This window comes from Portunus trituberculatus, chromosome 36 (assembly GCF_017591435.1).
Source record: "Portunus trituberculatus isolate SZX2019 chromosome 36, ASM1759143v1, whole genome shotgun sequence".
In the NCBI taxonomy this organism is placed as follows: Eukaryota; Metazoa; Arthropoda; class Malacostraca; order Decapoda; family Portunidae; genus Portunus; species Portunus trituberculatus.
The window spans coordinates 10,068,446-10,088,445 of NC_059290.1; the positions used below are offsets into that span (position 1 = coordinate 10,068,446).

At 41.0% G+C, this 20,000-nt stretch overlaps 3 protein-coding genes across 3 annotated transcripts in view; 1 reads left to right on the forward strand and 2 right to left on the reverse strand.

Annotated features, from left to right (window-relative positions):
- The first annotated feature begins 1,218 nt into the window (after positions 1-1,218).
- Positions 1,219-4,798, forward strand: LOC123513611 (40S ribosomal protein S3a-like). The gene is given in 6 exon segments (XM_045270871.1): positions 1,219-1,376; positions 1,562-1,665; positions 2,668-2,864; positions 3,336-3,623; positions 4,627-4,710; positions 4,713-4,798. Coding segments are annotated over 6 exon segments (801 nt in total). The 5' UTR covers positions 1,219-1,314; the 3' UTR covers positions 4,779-4,798.
- Positions 4,799-5,597: 799 nt separating this feature from the next.
- Positions 5,598-9,546, reverse strand: LOC123513612 (COMM domain-containing protein 8-like). Its single transcript, XM_045270872.1, has 4 exons — positions 8,949-9,546; positions 7,653-7,805; positions 6,921-7,070; positions 5,598-6,705 (listed from the first exon to the last, which is right to left on the reverse strand). Exons 1-4 carry the CDS (start codon positions 9,006-9,008, stop codon positions 6,523-6,525), a joined length of 546 nt encoding a protein of 181 aa, XP_045126807.1. The 5' UTR covers positions 9,009-9,546; the 3' UTR covers positions 5,598-6,522.
- A 3,694-nt stretch (positions 9,547-13,240) lies between these two features.
- The window catches only part of LOC123513580 (hyaluronan mediated motility receptor-like), an 18,659-nt gene continuing 11,899 nt past the window's right edge, over positions 13,241-20,000 (reverse strand). The window contains exons 16-24 of the mRNA XM_045270829.1: positions 19,580-19,716; positions 18,585-18,833; positions 18,051-18,212; positions 17,287-17,476; positions 16,833-16,864; positions 15,749-15,831; positions 15,327-15,426; positions 14,812-14,988; positions 13,241-14,442 (exon numbers count right to left, since the gene is read on the reverse strand). Of these exons, the coding sequence (XP_045126764.1) occupies positions 14,212-14,442; positions 14,812-14,988; positions 15,327-15,426; positions 15,749-15,831; positions 16,833-16,864; positions 17,287-17,476; positions 18,051-18,212; positions 18,585-18,833; positions 19,580-19,716 (1,361 nt within the window). The 3' untranslated portion in view covers positions 13,241-14,211. The remainder of the gene's footprint in view (positions 14,443-14,811; positions 14,989-15,326; positions 15,427-15,748; positions 15,832-16,832; positions 16,865-17,286; positions 17,477-18,050; positions 18,213-18,584; positions 18,834-19,579; positions 19,717-20,000) is intronic.

A 20,000-nucleotide genomic window follows, 5' to 3' on the forward strand; every position in this document is an offset into this window, starting at 1 on the left:
TGCATTATCAACAGGACAAATTATAACTCTTTACAACTCGCCTAATGGTTTCTGCATGTAGTCTTTGATAATGGTCGCGGTGAGAGAGGGAAGCTATAGCGTTCTCAATATTGGGCATAACGCGATCTGTATTGCATAGTGAGTTGTGTACTGCATAGTGTGTGTTGTGTATTGTATGAACACAAGGAGATGCCTGTTTCTTCTCTCATGTCACAGCCACAGCCCTCCCCACTCCCCACTCCCCACCCATACATATGAAGTACTTTTCTCCAACACACCCAGCGGACCCAGACAAAAAAAAAAAAAATAAATAAATAAATAAAATAAAATAATAATAATAATAATAAAATAAATAAATAAACAAATAAATAAAATAGATAAGTAGAACAAATAAAATTAATCGATAGACATTCAATATTATATAAGACATGGCTTCAAATGATTTATCTAGGTACAAACAGAATATCACGGGAATATAGCCTACTAGCATTACTTGGCTATGTAGACAATTTGCGTTGCTGTGAACCAATACAATAAATAAAATAAATCGATAAGAACTCAGTGTTATACAAAAGATGGCTCCAAATAATAATATGAATACAAATTAAGTAAAAAAAAAAATTGCCTGGGAATTAATAGAATTTATCCCTTTTTCTGACTAATTCCCTCTAGAACCTGCAAGAGGATCGACTGGCAACTAAATGGGCCTTTTTTTATTATTTAATTTCACCCTAGGTCAGCTTTCCCCTCTTAAATAAAAAATAAAAAATGCCATGTGGACAATTTGGACTGCTTTGGACCAATAAAATAAATAAAATCAATAGAAAAAAGTCAATGTTATGTAAGACATGGCTCTAAATGATAATCTAGATACAAAATAGTAGTAAAAACAGAACATTGCGGGAATTACTGGCATTATAAAAAAAAATTATAGTTAGCCATGTGGATAATTTGGAAGGCTGCATACCGGCCAGTAAGATAAATAAAATCGACGAAAAAGTCAATGATATATAAGACATGGCTTCAAATAATAATCCAGACACAAAATAGTAGTAAAAATCAGAATATCAATGGATTTACAAACATTAATTAGCCATGTGGACAATTTGAGTGGCTGTGAACCAGTAAAATAAATAAAGGTCAATATTATATAAGAGATGGCTCCAAATAATAATCTAAATACAAAATAGTAATAAAAATAAAATAATACGGGAATTACTATCATTAATTAGCCATGTGGACAATTTGAGTGGCAGTGAACCATCGGCCCAGTCATCACAAACCCCGCTCGTCCTCTACCCTCAAGCCGCCACCATGGCCGTCGGAAAGAACAAGGGGCTCAACAAATCCGGCAAAAAGGGATCCAAGAAGAAGGTGTAAGTTGAATTAGTGACACAGACACAAAAGTTTAATGTCTTGACTATAATTTGAGCGCGTGATGACAGCGGGATGGGATGAGATGACGCGGATAATGGGTGATAAATAGAGACATGGTGGTGCGGGGCAGGGGTGTTGGTGGTGATGGTGTTGGCTGACCGTGTTGTTGTGGTGTTCTTTGCAGCATTGACCCCTTCACCCGCAAGGACTGGTATGATGTGAAGTCCCCCGCGCTCTTCTTCAACCGCAATGTCGGCAAAACTCTGGTCAACCGCACGCAGGGAACCAGTAAGTCAAAATGCACGCACGCACAAACTTAACATGCTGGTGTTTATTTATTTATTATTCCCCCTCCCTCACACTCTTGGATTTTCTCTCACTATCCCTCCATTTCCTGAATAACCTCCATTCCACGTATTTTGTCTGATTCTCTCTCTCTCTCTCTCTCTCTCTCTCTCTCTCTCTCTCTCTCTCTCTCTCTCACACCTGGTTTACTCGCTGGTTTGGTATCCCGGTTTATAATGGCATAGTGGGGCAACATGAGGTCAGTCAGAGATAGTTAGGAAGTACCACAAACCTGCTGGCACACCAATTCCTGTATATGAAATAGCAAGGGATTGCAGCAGTTTGAAGGATTAATGTGTGTCATTCCAGGATTTGAAATATTAACTTTAATTTACATTTTCGTATAGTGGACGTAAACTTTTTTTTTGTAAGGCAGACTTGTATGACTCGACTGACGACTCCTCATATTTTCTCTCAGTGTTCCTTCATTTCCTCCGTGCTACATATTCTTTCCTTCTTCACCTTTTCCCGCCCCCATATTCATTGTAATCTCGCATCTGCCTCATTTTTCCGCCACATCTTTCCATTTCTTCCTCCCTTTCCTCCAAAATTCACCTCCAGCCCCTCCATTTCTTCTTCCCTTCACATCCGACCCTTCTCTCTCTCTCTCTCTCTCTCTCTCTCTCTCTCTCTCTCTCTCTCTCTCTCTCTCTCTCTCTCCTGTGAATATTTGAGTTATCTATTTCCTCCACTATAAATTTTACTTCCACATCCACATTACTTCCATATCCCTCCATTCCTCCACTCTTTTACCTCCTTAATCCCTCCAACCCCTCCATTCCTTCACTTTTTACCTCCACTCTCCATCCCCTCCTCCCTAACCACTCCAAGATCTACATTCTTCCATTTCATCCTCTTTTTACCTCCACTCTCTCCATTCCCTCCTCCCTAACCCCTCCACCCCCTCCATTCCTCCGTGCCTTCACCTCTACCTTTCCTCCGCAGAGATCGCCTCGGAGGGCCTGAAGAACCGTGTGTTTGAGGTGTCGCTGGCTGACCTGCAGAACGAGACTGATGCCGAGAGGAGTTTCCGCAAGTTCCGCCTGATTGCCGAGGAGGTGCAGGGCAAGAACGTGCTGTGCAACTTCCACGGCTTCAACCTCACCACTGACAAACTGCGCTCCATGGTCAAGAAGTGGCAGGTGAGAGGAGGAGAGGAATGTGTGGGGAAGAGAAGGGGAAGAAGAAGGGGGAGAAAAGAAGGAAAGAAATTCAGGAAGTAAAGTGTTAGTAAAAAGAGGTCTTGACAGAGTGAGTGAGTTCTAAATGAATTTGATGTGTGTTATAATTCTAGGCTATATTTATTTATCTGGCCACTGAAGAAGAGTTTTGTGCTCTCTCTCTCTCTCTCTCTCTCTCTCTCTCTCTCTCTCTCTCTCTCTCTCTCTCTCTCTCTCTCATTCCTTCTTTTCTTCTTTCCTTACCCTTCCCACCCCTTCTCTCTATTCCTTCTTTCCCTTCCTCCTTCCCTTTATTATTATTCATTTTCTTTTTTATTTCATTGTTTTTTTTTTTTTCCTTCTGTTTAATTTTTCTATCTTGTTCTCCCCTCTTCCTCCTCCTCCTCCTCCAACATACCCGCTAACACACACCCCTCCCACGCACACCGCCAGACCTGCATCGAGGCCAACGCAGACGTCAAGACCACCGACGGCTACATTCTGCGCGTGTTCTGCATCGGCTTCACGGAGAAAGTGTCGAGCCAAACCCGCAAGACAGCCTACGCACAGCACACACAGGTCAAGAACATCCGCAAGAAGATGGTGGATATCATCACCCGCGCCGTGGCCAGCAGTGAACTGAAGGAGGTTGTCAACAAGCTCATCCCCGACTCCATGGCTGATGACATTCGTAAGGCGTGCAATCTTATCTACCCACTGAAGGAGGTGCACATTCGTAAGGTGCGTGTTGAAAGGTGCTGGGTTTGTTTGGGTGTGTTTAAGTGTGTTTAGTGGTGTGTAAGGGGTGTTGTTGGGGGTTTTGTGGTGTTTAGGGGTTTATAGGGATGTTGTGAATTGTTTAATGGTGTTCAAAGGTGTTGATGGGGTGTTTTAAGTTTAGTAGGAGTGTTGTGAATTGTTTACTGGTGTTCAAGGGTGTTGTGTGTGGTTTTAAGATGTTTAGGGGTTTATAGGGATGTTGTGGGGTGTTTAGTGTTGTGGGGAGTTTTGGGTTGTTCAGGGGTGTTTTAAGTGTTTATAGGGTGCTGTGGAGTGTTTAGTGGTGTTCAAGGGTGTTGAGGGATTTTGGGTTGCTTACAAGGTTTCTTCAGTCTTTGGGGTGTTTACATGGTTTTTTCCAGGGTCCATGGGGTGTTAGGGAGTGTTGTATTTACCTAGTTGTATATTACAGAGTTGAAGTGGGGCTCATATTGACCTGTCTTTATATCTAATTTTATCCAACTTTTCCTTAAACTTCTGGACACTTTCTGCTGTTACAATCTCTTCACTCAAGCTGTTCCAGATGTCCATTGTCCTTTGTGGAAAACTGAACTTCTTAATATTCCCCAGACACTGACTTTTTATGATCTTGGAGTGTCCTCTTGTTCATCTATCTCCATCCTCTGTCAGTGATACCAGGTCTTGTCTATTGATCTTTTCCATATGGTTTACTAACTTGTACATAGTTATTAGATCTCCTCTCTCCCGTCTATCCTTCAAAGTTGGTTTAGGGATTTGTTCAGAGGTGTTAGGGAGGTTGTTGGGGTGTTTACAGGGTTTGTTCAGGGCTTTGAGGTGTTCAGGGTGGTTTGGTGAGGGTGTGGGGGTTTCCAAGGGTGTTTAATGTTCCTTTTTTTTCTAACTTGCATTCCTTTATGCATTTGAAGGTTGTAAAAGAATGGAAACAATTAAGAGTACCCTCATTTCTCCATCTCCACTAACACACACACCTTGCTTTCCACAGGTGAAGGTGCTGAAGAAGCCTCGTTTTGACCTGGGCAAGCTGCTGGAGATGCACGGCGAGAGTGGCAAGTCCACCACCGCCACTGGGAGGATGTCGGCTCCAAGGTGGACCGCCCTGACAACTATGAACCTCCTGTACAGACTAAGGTCTAAATAAATGTGATCGATTGTGACTCATGGTGTGTTGTATCTCCTTGGGTGACTTAAACTTGACTCATGGTGTGTTGTATCTCCTTGGGTGACTTAAACTTGACTGGTGATGTTTTCCTGGTGGTTTGTGGTGTTACGGGTGTTTTTCTTGGTTCCTGTGGTGTAAAGAATGATGGTTTTGTTTCCATGACTTAGAATTGAGACTCATGGTGTGTTATTCCTGATAGTTTGGTTTCTTTGGCTTAGAATTGTGACTTGGTGTATTCTTGGTTGTGTGATGGTTAAATGGATAGGTTTTCCCTTTCTCGTTTTTTTTTTATCTTTTTAAAATTTTCTATAGCCTTTTCCTTGCTTTGCTTTTTTTTTTTATTTTTTTTTTTTTTTTTCCTTGCCCCTCTCTTCTGTGACAAGAGTAGCCAGTTCTTGCAATCTACTGTGAAACAAAACCACTTCTTTGCCCTGTAAAACTTAAGTGACAGTTTTCTCTTGCTATACAAAGCTTATGGAGCCAAACACCTTTTTCCAACAAGAGTAGCCAGTTCTTGCTATTCACAGTGAAACAAAATCATTTTCTTGCCATGTGAAGCTCAACTGACAGTTTTCTTTTACTATACAAATCTTGATGGAGCCAAACACACATTCCCAACAAAACAAGCTCCATTTATTTTTGATGATTTATTCTTTTCCTTAGTCTGTTTTCCTTTGCTTTCCCTTTTCCAGCCAGTTCTTGCCATCCACAATGAAACAAACCCATTTTCTTGTCCTGTGGAGCTGAAGTGCGTGTTCTCTTGCTGTACAAAGCATAATGGATCAAAGGAGTGCTGTACATCATCACTTTATTGCCGTACAAAAATCAGATTAGACACTTCCCCTGAGAAATCACGTGTACAAACCTTAACGTTAATTTTAATCACAACGAAAATCCTGATGTAGTTTTGACTCAATGCTGTAAAAGTCTCTGATAAATGCGTATAATTGTTCAGTATTTTTCGTGTTTTATCTATCTTTATCTTCTAACATTTCATTTAACTTGATTTTTCCATTTTCTTTTCGATTTTTTTTCATATATTTATCTACCATATCAAAACACGTGCTACACACACACACACACACACACGTTTCATACTTCCATCAGTTTTATCTATCTATCTATATTTTGTTGCATTTTGCATTCTTAATTTTCCCTTCTATTATTTTTTTTCTTTTTACAATTTTCCTATCAGTTCTAGCTTCATCTATCATTTAACATTCCTTTTCCTTCTTTCCTTCCCTTTTCAGTTTTTTTTACCAATCCAAAACACACATACACACACACACCTTTTCTCTTATCAAATCTTTACATTCCTTATTTCATCTCTTCTCAAACCCTTAACCTCTTCAGTACCAGGACAAATTTCCATATTCATTCTGGTGACTATTTGGTGATTTTATACAGCTTCAGAAACTCATGTGGGGGATTAAAATAGTAAAGACCCTGGCCATTAATCTTATACCCTTCACAGACCCTCCCTAATGTCAATAATATGGTCTAATTGTACATAAATCTCAAGGTAAAAATGTGTCCAAGTATTGAAGGGTTTAATTTCCTCCTTATCTCACATCTTTTCTTCTCAAATCTTTACATCTTACTCTTTCCTCTTGCATCCTTTCTTTCCTCCACAAATCTTTACTTTTCTAACCCACACCAAACAACCCACTACTACTACTACTACTACTACTACCACCACTACCATCACAACCACCACCACTACTCCAAGAGGTTCCCAAGACTAGCCTGTGCCTCTTTCAGTGTAGCCAGCAAGGAGTCAACCTCAGCTTCTGTCATCTCCACCACAGTGTCTCTCTGGTGTCCGTGAGGGGAGGATGTGTGGAGCCGCAGGGTGACTAGAGGCTGCTTGAGGTCCAGAACTGTACTGCTTGATACGGCAACCTGGAGGGAAAGGAAGGGAGGGTCAGGTTACATTAGGTTAGGTTAGGAAGACGAGGAAAGGGAGGGAAGGTTAAATTGGAAAGGTAGGGAGTTATGTTAGGTTGGGTTAGCAAGGTTAGGAAGGGAAGGAAGAGGTTATATTGGGTTAGGAAGAGGAGGAGGGAGAGAGTAACATAGGAAGACATACTTGAAATTTGGCAAGCACACACACACACCTTTACATTCCAGTCAAAATCGGTGAGTGTGGTGGTGGATGCGAGTGACTCCCTCACCATGGCCTCCTTGATCTCTTCCCTCCTGGCACTCACCACCTCACACACACTGGCTGCTGCTTCCTGGCCCAGCGGCAACAACTGAGCATAGGCCTAGATGAGGAGAAGGAGGAGGAGGTTAGTTTAGGTAGGGGTGAAGAGAAAATTAATGTGTGTGTGTGTTTGGTTTAGCATAGGTAGATAAATATCTCATTGTAAACACACACACACACACACACACGCCCGGTAGCTCAGTGGTTAGAGCGCTGGCTTCACAAGCCAGAGGACTGGGGTTCGATTCCCCGGCTGGGTGGAGATATTTGGGTGTGTCTCCTTTCACGTGTAGCCTCTGTTCACCTAGCAGTGAGTAGGTACGGGACGTAAATCGAGTAGTTGTGACCTTGTTGTCCTGGTGTGTGGTGTGTGCCTGGTCTCAGGCCTATCCAAAGATCGGAAATAATGAGCTCTGAGCTCGTTCCGAAGGGTAACGTCTGGCTGTCTCGTCAGAGACTGCAGCAAATCAAACAGTGACACACACACACACACACACACACACACACACACACACACACACACACATGTTCATTCATTCCCTCTTAATAAATTACTCAAATATTTCTTTACTCAGAACACCACAGATAGATAGATACATATTTCACTGACTAGACACACACACACACACACACACACACTCACCTGGTGCTGTGTGAGTCTGCCGGCAGTGACATCCCGCGCCAGAGTAGCCACCTCTCGCCCTGCCTGCCAGAACGCATCAAGGGGACAGTCTGGGAAGAGTGCGTGGCTGGCTGACGCACCACCACACAAACCGTCAATCACATGGTGGACAAACTGTGGCGGGAAGGAAGCAGTGTTAGGTTAGATTAGGTTAGGTAACTGTGGTGTGTGGAGGTTAGGTTAGGTTAGGTTAGTTATTCAGTGCTGTGTGGACGAGGAACAAAAAGCTACGTTGTTCCTTGCCTACAGTTATACCACCACCACCACCACCATCACCATCTTCCGCATTCTTAATTTTTCAGCTTTTTATTTATTTTTTCTTATTTTCTCTTATAATTTCCCCATCATTTCAATCTCCATTTATCAGTTTACCATTTAACAAAGCGCTGCCTTGTTCCTCCGCCACAGTTACATTACCACCATCACCACTTTTACCATTCTTAATTTTTCCTCTTTTTCTTTTTTTTTTTTCTTCTCTTCTCATACATTTCCTCTTCAGTTTATCTCCATCTTTCAATTTATCATTTAACAAAATGCTGCACTGTTCCTTCACCACAGTTATACCACCAACACCTCTTGTATTCTTAATTTTCTGTGTTTTATTTATTTAATTTTTCTCTTCTCTTATAATTTTCCCATTCAATTTTATCACCTATCAATCTATCATTCACCAAAACGCTAACTTGTTCCTCTGCCTAAAGTTGCAACACCACCACCACCACCTCCATCCGCCTGCCGGGCCTCACCTCACACCTCACACCACAAACACCTCTAGCCGCCCATCAACACTAACAATAAATATAAAGCATAATTGAGTGTGTGCACAATCAGCTTCAAGTGTTTCCTTCACATCCCTCTTGGTGTAGCCTGCATTACCCATCCAGTTAAGTCAGGTTACTCCATGCAGGGTTCAAGGATGGCACAGTCCCCTCTAAGGTTATGACAGGAGTGGGTTAAGGGACTGTATTCACCTCGCTAGGTTAGCTTTGGTTTAGGGGATCATGTTAGTTTTATTACTTCCCAGGTAAAGGCTCATATTTTAACCCACAACCAATAAACCATAGTTGTCTCACTAATGACATCTGAATTGCAAACCAGATGAGTTAACCAAACTTAATTATTTTTTGCGTTCCGTCTGAACTACAATATAGACGTACAATTAAGTAGCGTTTTTGTTGTGCGTGTGTGTTCAGTGGCGAGCCTCTCTGTGACAGCAGCCAGACGTCACAGCACACAGCGGGCACCTGATTGACTCACCTTATTCAACAAGGGTGAGGGAATACAGGTGAGGTGCGTGGTTGCTCCGCCCCCCGCCATCTCTGCTTTACTCTTCTTTTCTGTTTCCTCTCGCTGTGTATTGCTTCTCTTGTCTCTTGCCCTGCTTCTGTTTATGTTATTTTGACTATCAGTGCTGCCTCGGTCCCTTCTCTGTATCAGTGACACTTTAACATCCTTTACAAGTTGTGTGGGCGTCCTCCCTTTCCCGCTGTCACCGCCTCCGACACCCGGACAGCTGACACGGTCACCCCGACACTCGCCAGTGTAAACACCAAACAGTCCCAACACCAAGATAATCTGACTCAAATTATTGTATAATACCTGCAGATTTACCTATTCACCATTATTAGCTCGCTCTGTAATGGAGAAGGCTGATTGGGTGACCGGCAGTCAACCGTGAAAAACACACACACTAAAGGAGCTAAGTATTAACATATGAAGAAAGGCTGAAGGAAATGGGACTGCCATCCTTACAAGATAGAAGAGAACGTGGGGACCTAATAACAATGTATGAAATAGTAAATGGCATTGAAAAAATAGACAAGGAAGACCTAGTATTGGTGACAGAAGATGGAAGGACAAGAGGACATGTAAAAATTAGGATGAGGTAGTGTGTGAAGGACTTTGGAAAATATAGTTTTCCACATAGAACGGTGGAAAAGTAGAATGCACTTAAGTGATGAAGTTATTACAGCACATAATGTGCATAACTTTAAAGAAAAATTGTATAAATGGAGACGTGGAGACAGGACATATGAGTCCCGCTTGAACTCTGTACAATACAACTAGGTGAATAGACACACATGTATGTACACACACACACACACCACCACCACCATCACCCTCGGGCCCTACCACACCAAGCCATCCCAGGAGTCCCGGACCTCTGACCCACCAAACCATGCTAGCGTCCTGCCCCATCACCTTTCAGCCGAGTGGTTTATGGTATTTTTCGAGTGTTTTGCAGGTGGTTGCTGCTGTTTTAAGGGTTTACTGTGTTGTAGTTGGTGGGGTGGTGGAGGTGGAGGGGTGGAGAGGAATGTAGGAGGTAGGGGAGGGGAGACTGAGGTAGTGAAAAAAGGTGCGAAGAAACTACTTCGGCTGTACATCACGATTTTTTTTCTCGTTTATTATTGAGCTTGCATTCTTTTCGTATTTCGTTTATTGATGGGAATATAAATCAAGTTATAATCAGTAATAAGATCGATTCTAGCTATGGTTTTGTTCTTTGTTTGTTTTTCGTTGAAATAACACTTTTGGCCTTTCTATAATTTTACCGTTTTTTTCTTCAATTAGTATGCCTAGGATTGTTTTGGTGCTTGATATAAGACTTAAAAATATGAAATGCGTGATCCAACTAATTATATTCCAAAAAATTTCGTCTAACTATTAATTTTCAAATTGAGAGAAAAAAAAAAAAAGAACGGTACCAAAATAGAAAACTAAAATCTCTATACGACAAGGAATCTTTGTTTCCTTTATTTGGCTGGAAAGTGAATATTTTTCTTATTAAAAGAATGTAGTATGATGTAGTATGGCTCTGCTTTCCACCTCGACATTATGATGTGTTTAGGGAGCCGTAAATTTGAAAGACGACCGCTCGTTAGACATCGCTTCGTAAACAATCGACTCGGTAACGTTTTTATGTTTTGGTTATTAGTTAAAGTATTTGTTGCGTCTGAAACTGTGGTGCATTCAGTCTGGGTGCCTTTTTTCTTCTCGTGATTTTTAAAATGAATTACGTACGTAAATATTCGGCCACAGAGGCACCTCATCCGTGCCTTCCCCAGGTCAGTCCACCAATGTTTGCCTGCACTCTCCTGTGTTTACACACTCAGAGAGTAAAGCAAAGCCAGAATCAAACACCAAAATGGCTAAATAGTTCATTACTGTGTTAAATAAGGCAGTAGTTAATGTATATCCCCGTTCATACCACCCAATGCTCACCATGACCCAGACCAAGACCTCACCACCAACCACTGTCCCTTCCAGTGTCAACTCGTCAACATTCCTTCAATTTTCAGTGTTTCAATGGGCATTTCCTGCTGTTGCCCGCCAGAAATACATTAAGTGTAGTAATGGGAGAAAAAAAAAAAAAAAATGTGGAATGGAAGTGTGTGGGGGAGTCTGAGTGTAGTAGTAGTACCTGCTGCAGCATTGTTGTCGTTTTTTTTTCCTCTCTCTCTAATGAAGAATGAAAGAGGATGAAGGGACTGAGACCACATCATGCTCCACACAACAACCCCTTGAATTACATCCTGTCTTCTTAGTGGTGGGTGAACAGGGGCTACACATTAAGAGGTTTGCCCACTTGCCTTACTGCACTCGGGACTCAAACCCAAGCTTTCTAGGGTGTGTGTATGTTTTCTGGTGGCATGGCTTGTACTGTTAAGAGAATGATGTAACTTCACAAGAGAGAGAGAGAGAGAGAGAATTAGTTAGTAAATAGTAAAGTAGTGGTCTAGAGCAGGGTTTCTCAATCGTGGTTCCCCGAAACCCCAAGGTTCCGCAAAGTCTCTAAGGGTTCCACAAGAACAAGAAAGATAAGCTAATGCACTTTTGAGATTTTATTTAATTTCATATACGTAATATAACTAAACACACACAATATGTTACTGGTTATTGTAATATTATGATATAGGCATCATCATATCTAACCTATTATGTTATTGAAAATATAATCATTGGTTAATGTCTGTATGGCACCTGTATGTGCCTGATTCATGTATCAAGTGACTCGTTCAGTACAAGACGCATGCACAGTCTACACCAGTCGTCTCTGTAGTTCCTGGTGTACAGGTACACTCCTTCATTCGCCCATAATATTCAATAAATTTCTTTTCCAGAATTCAAGGATATTTGTCATTTTTTAGGGTTACATAAGAGTAAAAAAGGTTGAGAAACACTGGTCTAGAGCGAAAGCAGACCAGAGCAGCTGCCACCTAGTAAACCCGACCCCCTTCCTCCCTCTCACCATTTCAACCAATAGGATTTTTTTAAAGTTAATGAAAAAAAAAAAAAAAAAAAAAAAAAAAAAATCCCACATTTCAAACACGAACTCCCGATGTATGGCAACCTTGATATTTATACCTGTTCTCTATTATTCTTGAAGGGAACTGGCAATCAAGTGGGCCTTTTTTATCCCCTCTTGGCCAGCTTCCCTTCTTGCATATATAAAAATAAATAAATAAAATTATCTCTCTCTCTTTCTCCCTGAAGTAGTCATATCAATATGGAAGAATAAGGAAAAATGAAAAGCAACTGATATTAGGACACTCACTTTTACCACAATAATACAAATAAAACGCGGGTACTTTCTTCTTCCTCTCCTTCACACAGGTACTCCTTCACTCCCTCCTTCACTTAATACAAAAATATAACACTAATGTCTTTATTGGACTCTGTAAAAATATATATCAATGAAAAACTGATTACTAATATTAGGTTTCTTAGCCTAGTTATGATTGTGTGTATGTAACTTATAAAATAATGGTAGTAGCAGTAGTAGTAGTAGTGGTGGTGGTGATGGCAGTGGTAGTATCTGTATTAGTAATGGTGGTGATGGTGGTGGTAGTGGTAATAGTAAAAGTAGTAGTTATATATACACATACACAAGACATGATTGGTCACAACACTTCCTCTAAATAGCCAACCAGAGGCAAGATAGTGGCAAGTAATAATAATAATAATAATAATAATAATAATAATAATAATAATAATAGTAGTAGTAGTAATAATAATAATAATAATAATAATAATAATAATAATAATAATAATAATAATAATAATAATGACCAAAATATGAAATAAACAAAACGTGACAAGAATTTCTGAAGACTAAACCTTGTAATAATAATAATAATAATAATAATAATAATAATAATAATAATAATAATGGCACTACAAACTGACTAAAGGAACAACACTGATTAACTTACACACACGCACGCACACACACACACACACACACACACACTGAGGACAAGAGGAGGGGGAGCAATGATATGTATACACAATAATAATACACATACATACGTACATACATATTACCTACGCATATTCAATAGACCAAAGATAAAAGTATACAGGGAGAAAGAGAGAGAGAAAGAAAAAGAAAAAGAAAAAAGAGTAAAAATAAAGAATAAAGTTAAGAGATTGCAAAAAAAAAAATAAATAATAATAAAAAAATAAAATAAAATAAAAAAGTAAAAAATAAAAAAATAAATAAAGATATGAAAAAATAGAGAAATAAAAGAAGAAAACAAGAGGCAAAGAAATAAATAACAAAAAATTAAGTTATCATCTTAAAATAAAATAAACCAACACAAAACACTGATGAAATGACTCTCTCTCTCTCTCTCTCTCTCTCTCTTTTACCTAATCAAATCAAACTGAAACCAACACAAAACTGAATAAATGACTCTCTCTCTCTCTCTCTCTCTCTCTCTCACCACCATCTCTACACACTACAACCACACAAAATGCATCATATGACTATTTCTCTGACTCTCACACTCCACTCAAAATCTCTCTTGAAAACTATTCTAACACAGACACATGAAATGACTGACTCTCTCTCTCTCTCTCTCTCTCTCTGCAGCCTAAAAAAAATGAAACTAACCCCAAAAGACATCAAATTATCTCTATCTCTTCTTAAAATGCTCACAATGATACAGAACACACCAAACTATCTCTTTACATCTCCTTAAAATCTCTACCTTAAAAAATGCATAAAGTGCCACAGAAACACACCACATCTCTCAATCTCCTTAAACTCTATTACACAAAAAATGCTTAATATGACACAGAAGCTGGAAATTATCTCTATCTCTCCTCATAAAAAAAAAATACAGAAACTGGAAATCATCTCTTTATCTCTCCCTTACAGTCTACACAACCTAAAAAACTCACAAAGTCACAGAAACACACCAAACTATCTCTTTATCTCTCTCTAAAGTCTCTGTGGTCTGTTACTTGGCCTCAGAAAAGTGGAAGAGGCTGGAAATGTGTCTCTTCTCAAGGTCTCTACAACTTAGACAAACTCAGACACAGAAACACACCAAACTACTTCTTTAACCTCTCAAAGTCACAGAAACACACCAAACTACCTCCACTACCTCTCCTTAAACTCACAGAGACAGAAACACACCAAACTACCTCTTTTACCTCCCTTTAAAGCCTGTGGTCTGTTATTTGGCCTTAAGAGAAGTGAAGAAGAGGCTGGAAATCTCTCTTTCTCTCCTTAAAGTCTCTGTGGTCTATTACTTGGCCTCAAAGGAGTGGAGGAAAGGCTGGGAGGATCAAAGAAGGAGGAGGAGGAGGCTGTGTTCTCCTTGTCCCCAGCATAGAGTCTTGAAGTGTCCCCGTGCTTTGAGGAAGAGGAAGTGGACCCGGCAGCCTTCACCAGCTTGTCCTCCAAACGCCTCACTGTCTTGCGCTGCCTCTCTGCCTCCTGACGTAACTTGTGCACCTCCTGAAGAAGATAAGGGTGTTTTCTAGTGTTTTTGTGACGTTTTTGGGTATTTCTTTGTGCTTTTTTGTGTTAATGTTTGTCTGAATGTTCCCTATTTGTCTGTCTGTCAGTTAGTCTACTTCTGTCTATCTTTCTATCTGTCTGTCTACCTTTCTGCTTAGTTCTCCATCTATCTCTCTATCTGCCTGCTTCTCCCTCCCTGTCTCTTTACCTGCACCTCTTCTCCCTCAGTATTAATTAATTTACACCTCATCTCTTTCCCCATCTCTCCCAGTACCAACCACACACACACACACACCTTTCTCTTTCTACCAGCACCTCTACCTTTCTCCACATACCAGCCCACCCACACACACCTTCCCAGCTCACCTCTTTCAGCTGGTTGTTGTCTGCTTTGAGTTGCCTGACATGGTGGATCTTCTGCTTGTGGTTCTGGTGGCCGAGCAGTGTGGCGTACCTTTGGCTCAGCTTGTCCACCTCATCCTTTGCTGCACTGCTCTGCTCCAACAGTCCATTCTTCTCTACTTCATATGCATCCAGCTGGGCCTGTGGGTAGTGATGGTGGTGGTGTTAGTGGTAGGGTGAAGATGTGAGGGTGTGGAGGAGTACAAAAGATATTTATGTGTGAGAGGAGGATGTGCATGTGGGTGTGCGTGCGTGCGTGCGTGTGCGTGTGTGTGTGTGTGTGTGTGCGTGTGAGGAGTCAAAAGGAAAGGAGGACAAGATACAGAGAGGAGAAAGGAGAGTGTGGGTGTAAGAAGTTAGAAAAATAGAGGTGGTGTGTGTTAGAGGCAGGGAGGGTGATAAAACAAGGAAGCAACCATCAATGAACACAACAAAGAGGCAAAATGAACACAGTGAACAGTAGTGGTGCCTATGCTCACCCTGAAGGGCTCCACCATGTTCTCAAGGTGGAGGCACTTCTTCTTCCACTCCTCCATGTCCTTCCTCAGCGCCTCCGAGTCCTCCTGCTCCGCCTCCAGCCTGTGTGTGGAGAAGGTGATAACTTTGTCTATCTACTAATTAATCTTATTCTAGTTTCTCTTTCTCTCTCTCATATTTATTGTATTGATAGTAGTAAAAAAAGGTAGTAGTAGTAGTAGTCATGATTTTGTAATCTACTAGTTCTCTCTCTCTCTCTCTCTATTTGTCATCTCTTTTTCATATTTCCTTTTCCATCTATTTCTTTATTCATTCCATGGGTCTCTCTCTCTCTCTCTCTCTCTCATTTACTCATTTAATCAGTCTACTCCTCCTCTTCCTTCATCTCCACTTCTTCTATACACACATACACTCCTGTTCTCACCTGGCCAGTGCTTCCTTCACCTCCATCAGTTCGCCCTCCAGTCTTTCAATCGTCTCTTGGTCTCCTTTCCTCTCCTCCGCCTCCTGATGAAAGGGATGTGGAGATTAACACCATAACACTCATTCAGAATCATAGTAGCCTTAATTTTAACCCCAAACCTATCTCTTGAACCTTTCCCTCTTACCTCAAAACACCCTAGAATACCACCAAATTAATCTGTACCACCTTATAATATCCTTAGAAATCCTCCACACTAACAACTTTATAAATCCATTCAAAACTGCAATAATCTCTCTTAATCTGAAATATAATCCTTGAATCTTTCCTCTCACTTCAAAACACCCTAGAATATTACCAATTTCACCCTATTGTAAAATATCCTTAGAAATTCTTCACACAACTTTATAAACCCATTCAGAATAGCACTAATCTCTTTTTCAACCCCAAACCTAACCCTTGAACCTTTCCTCTCTTCAAAACACCCTAGGACCAAATTAACCATAACTTCTTAAAATATCCTTGTAAAACTCCAAACAATTCACTAACATCCTTTTCAACACTAAATATAACCTTCAAATCTTACCTTACTTCAAAACATCTCAAATTTTTACCCTAACTTAAAATAACATCAGGAAACTGCCACACAACTTGATAAACTCAAATAATACCCTTTTCAACAATAAATACAATCCTTAAACCTTTCCTTGCATATTATAACACCCTCAAATTAACCCTGCCACCTTACATACCCACAAAACAACTTGGTAAACTCAAATAACATCCTTTTTAAAACCAAATATAACCTTTAAACCTTTCATCGCATATCAAAACACCCTGAATTAACCCTACCACTTTTAAATATGCTTATAATCCCCCAAAACAACTTAGAAAACTCAAATAACATCCTTTTCAACACCAAACATAACTTCTGAACTTTTCCTCTCATATCAAACACCCAAGAAATTTAACCCCTTCACTTTAAAACACTATATATTTTTATCCTACCATCTTGAAATATCCCTGTAACAACTTAAACCCAACAAACTTCACCCAAATCCAAACAACTTCACCCAAACACAGTCACCTTTACCAATCTGTTCACCTCCGCCAGTGTAGCTTTGAGAGTGGGAGTTCACCGTACCACCTTAAAATATCTTTGTAAAACTCCTCAACAACTTAAACCTAAGCAACTTCACTTAAACACACCAAACACACCACTTGAACTCAACCAACTTTACTTAAACACTCTTAAACCGTAGCAACTCAACCCAAACACACACACACATTAAACTCAACTAACTTTACCCAAACACACTCATTTAAACACAGCCAACTTTACCCAAACACACTCTCTAAGTCCAAAAAACACCACACACAATAATCTAAAGCCAACTTAACCCAAACACACTCTCTTAAACCCAAGCAATTCAATCCAAACACACCAAATACACTCATTTAAACACAGTCAACTTACCCAAACACACTCTCTTAAACCAAAACACACATCCAAACCCAACCAACTTTACAAACACACCTTTACCAATCTGTCCACCTCCTCATCTTTCTCTGCCAGTGTAGCTCTGAGGGATTGGAGTTGAGAGGTGGTGGTGGTGAGGGAGGTGGTGAGCGTTGTACCTCCTGGCGCAGTGTGTTGGCAGTGGTCTGCAACACTGAGGTGGTCTCCTGGTGGTGGACCTCCAGTTCAGCTGTCTTGTCTTGTAGCGATGTCTGATGGAGGGAAATGAGTGAGATTAGAGAGATAGATAAATAACTATGAGGGATAAAAGAGAGATAGAAGAGATAAAAAAGATGGATAAAAGAGAGAGAGACTATAATAAATGATAAAGAAGGTATTTTTCAGCTAGGAGGTATCCAAAATGATCTCTGTTGGCCAATAAACTCCTGTGAAAAGACCACATTGTGTAAAAGTAAACAAATAAATAAATAAATAAATAAAATGCATACCTCCTTTTCTTTCTCCTCCACCACCTCACAATCTTCATCTCCTCATCCTCCACGGCCTTCCTCACTCTCCTCCTCCACCTCCTCTTCCTCCCTCCTACACCTCCTCAAAATCTTCCTCCATCTCTTTATCCTCCATGGTCTTCTTCACTCTCCTCCTCCTCCTCTACCTCCTCCACCTCCACCACCACCACCTCCACTTCCACCATCACCATTACCACCACCACCACCACCACCTCCTCTTCCTCCACCTGCTCTCCTCTTCCACCACCTCCTTATTCTCTTACTTCATCTCATCTCCTCTCCTCTCCATCCTCCTCCTCCTCCTCCACATTCTTACCTCAAGATTCCTCAGCTGATCTTTGTATCCACCACAGTCAGCCTCGAGCTCCTCCACCCTTCCACTCAGCTGGCTCACACGCTCCACCTGCTCCCTCTCCCTCTGCTCCACCTCCCTCAGCTGCTCCTCCACCTGTACCAGCTCCTCCTTGACCTTCACAGCCTGCAGGGGAGGAAATGTTAAGTGGAGGTGGAAGAGGAGGAGATTAAAGAGAGGAAGGGTAAGTGGAGGTGAGGAAAATTAAAGGAGGAAAGAGAGGAGGAAAAAATACATAGAAAATAATAATAATAATAATAAGAAAAAAAAAAAAAAAATAAATAAATAAAAAAAAATAAAAAATAAAATAAAAAGAAAAGAAAAGTAGAAAAGGAGAAAAAGAAAAAAAAAGAAAAGAAAAGAAAATCAAAAGAAGCAGAAAAAGAAGAAGAAAGAAAAGTAATAACAACAAAAAGAAAAGAAAAGAAATAAATAAAAAATAAAAATATCACCACCACCACCACCACTACTACTACTACTACTACCACCACCACCCACCTTCTCCTTCTCCTTCTCCACCTCCTCCTCCGCCTCCTTCAAGTGGTTCTCCAAGTCGGCAATTCTGGAGCGGAAAGTGACACGCTCCTCCTCCGCCTCCCTCTCGCTGGAGGCAGCCTGGAGGTGGAGGGCGGAGACACTTTCCTCCAGGTTGTCTCGGACGGAGGAAAGATGCTGTTTTTCCTCCCTCAGCGTTTCAATACACTGCTGCATCTCCTCCACAGCATCACACTTCTTCCGCATGTCAATCTAGGGGGGAGGGAGGGAGGCGGTCAGTAATGGAAGGAGGGAGGAAAGAGGAAAGATAGAGTAAAGGAATAAGGAGGAAGAAGGGGAGACTGGGAGGTAAGAAGAACATGGAGAGATAAAGTAAGGAAGAGAGGGAGAGAGGGAAGGGGAGAAGTAAAGTAAGAGAGGGAGGGAAGAAGGGGAGAGATAGAGTAAGGGAAGAGAAGAAAGGGAGAGGAAGGGAGGGAAGAAAAGATAGAAATAAAGTAAGGGAGGAAAAGAAAGTGGGAGGGATAGAGGAAGGAAGAGACAGAATAAGGGAAGAGGGGAGGAAGGTACATAGGTAAGGATGGAGAAAGGAAAGGAGGGGAGAGACAATAAGGGAAGAAGGGAGAGAGGGAGAAAAGGAAAGAAAGAGAAAGAAGAAGAAAAGGAGTAAAGAAAGACAAAGGGAGATAATATAGAAAGAAAGAAAGAAAGAAAGATGGAAACAAGAAAATGAGAGACTTAGACAAAAGGTAAAAAAAAAAATAAATAAATAAATAAAATAAATAAATAAATAAATAAATAAATAAATAAAACCATCCAACCACTGTATCACCCATCTGCCCACTCACTCACCCATCTACCCACTGAACCACCCACCCACTCACCACTCATCCACCCATCTGTCAAGAAGAGAAAGAAATGAACAAGAGACTTCAAGAGATGTTAACCACCTACCCACTCACTAAACCATCCACTCATCATCCACCCACCCATCTAACCTTAAGCTGTGTGATCTGAGTCTTGAATCCATCGGTGGCAGTCTGTGTGGCCGTCAGCTCAGACCTCACCGCTGCCGTCGCTGCTCTTGCCTCCTCCAGCCGCTCCTCCAGGTCTCTGTTCTCCGCCTCCTCACATGCTGCCGGGCAAGGTGAGAGAAAGGGAGGCTAGGTTAGGTTAGGACATTAGCAAAGAAGAGGAGGAAGAAATAAAAAAAATTAAGAGGGAATGAGGTGAGAAGCAGGGGGGAAGTGGAAGAGGAGGAGGAGGAGAAGATAAAGGATAGCAAAGAAGAGGAGGATGAAATGATTAAAATTAATGAGGAGTAGGAGGAGGGAGGTTAGGGAATATTGAGTTAGGTTAGGGTAGGAAAGGTTGGATGAGATTAGGGAAACTTAGAGAAAGTTTGGTGAGGTCGGATTA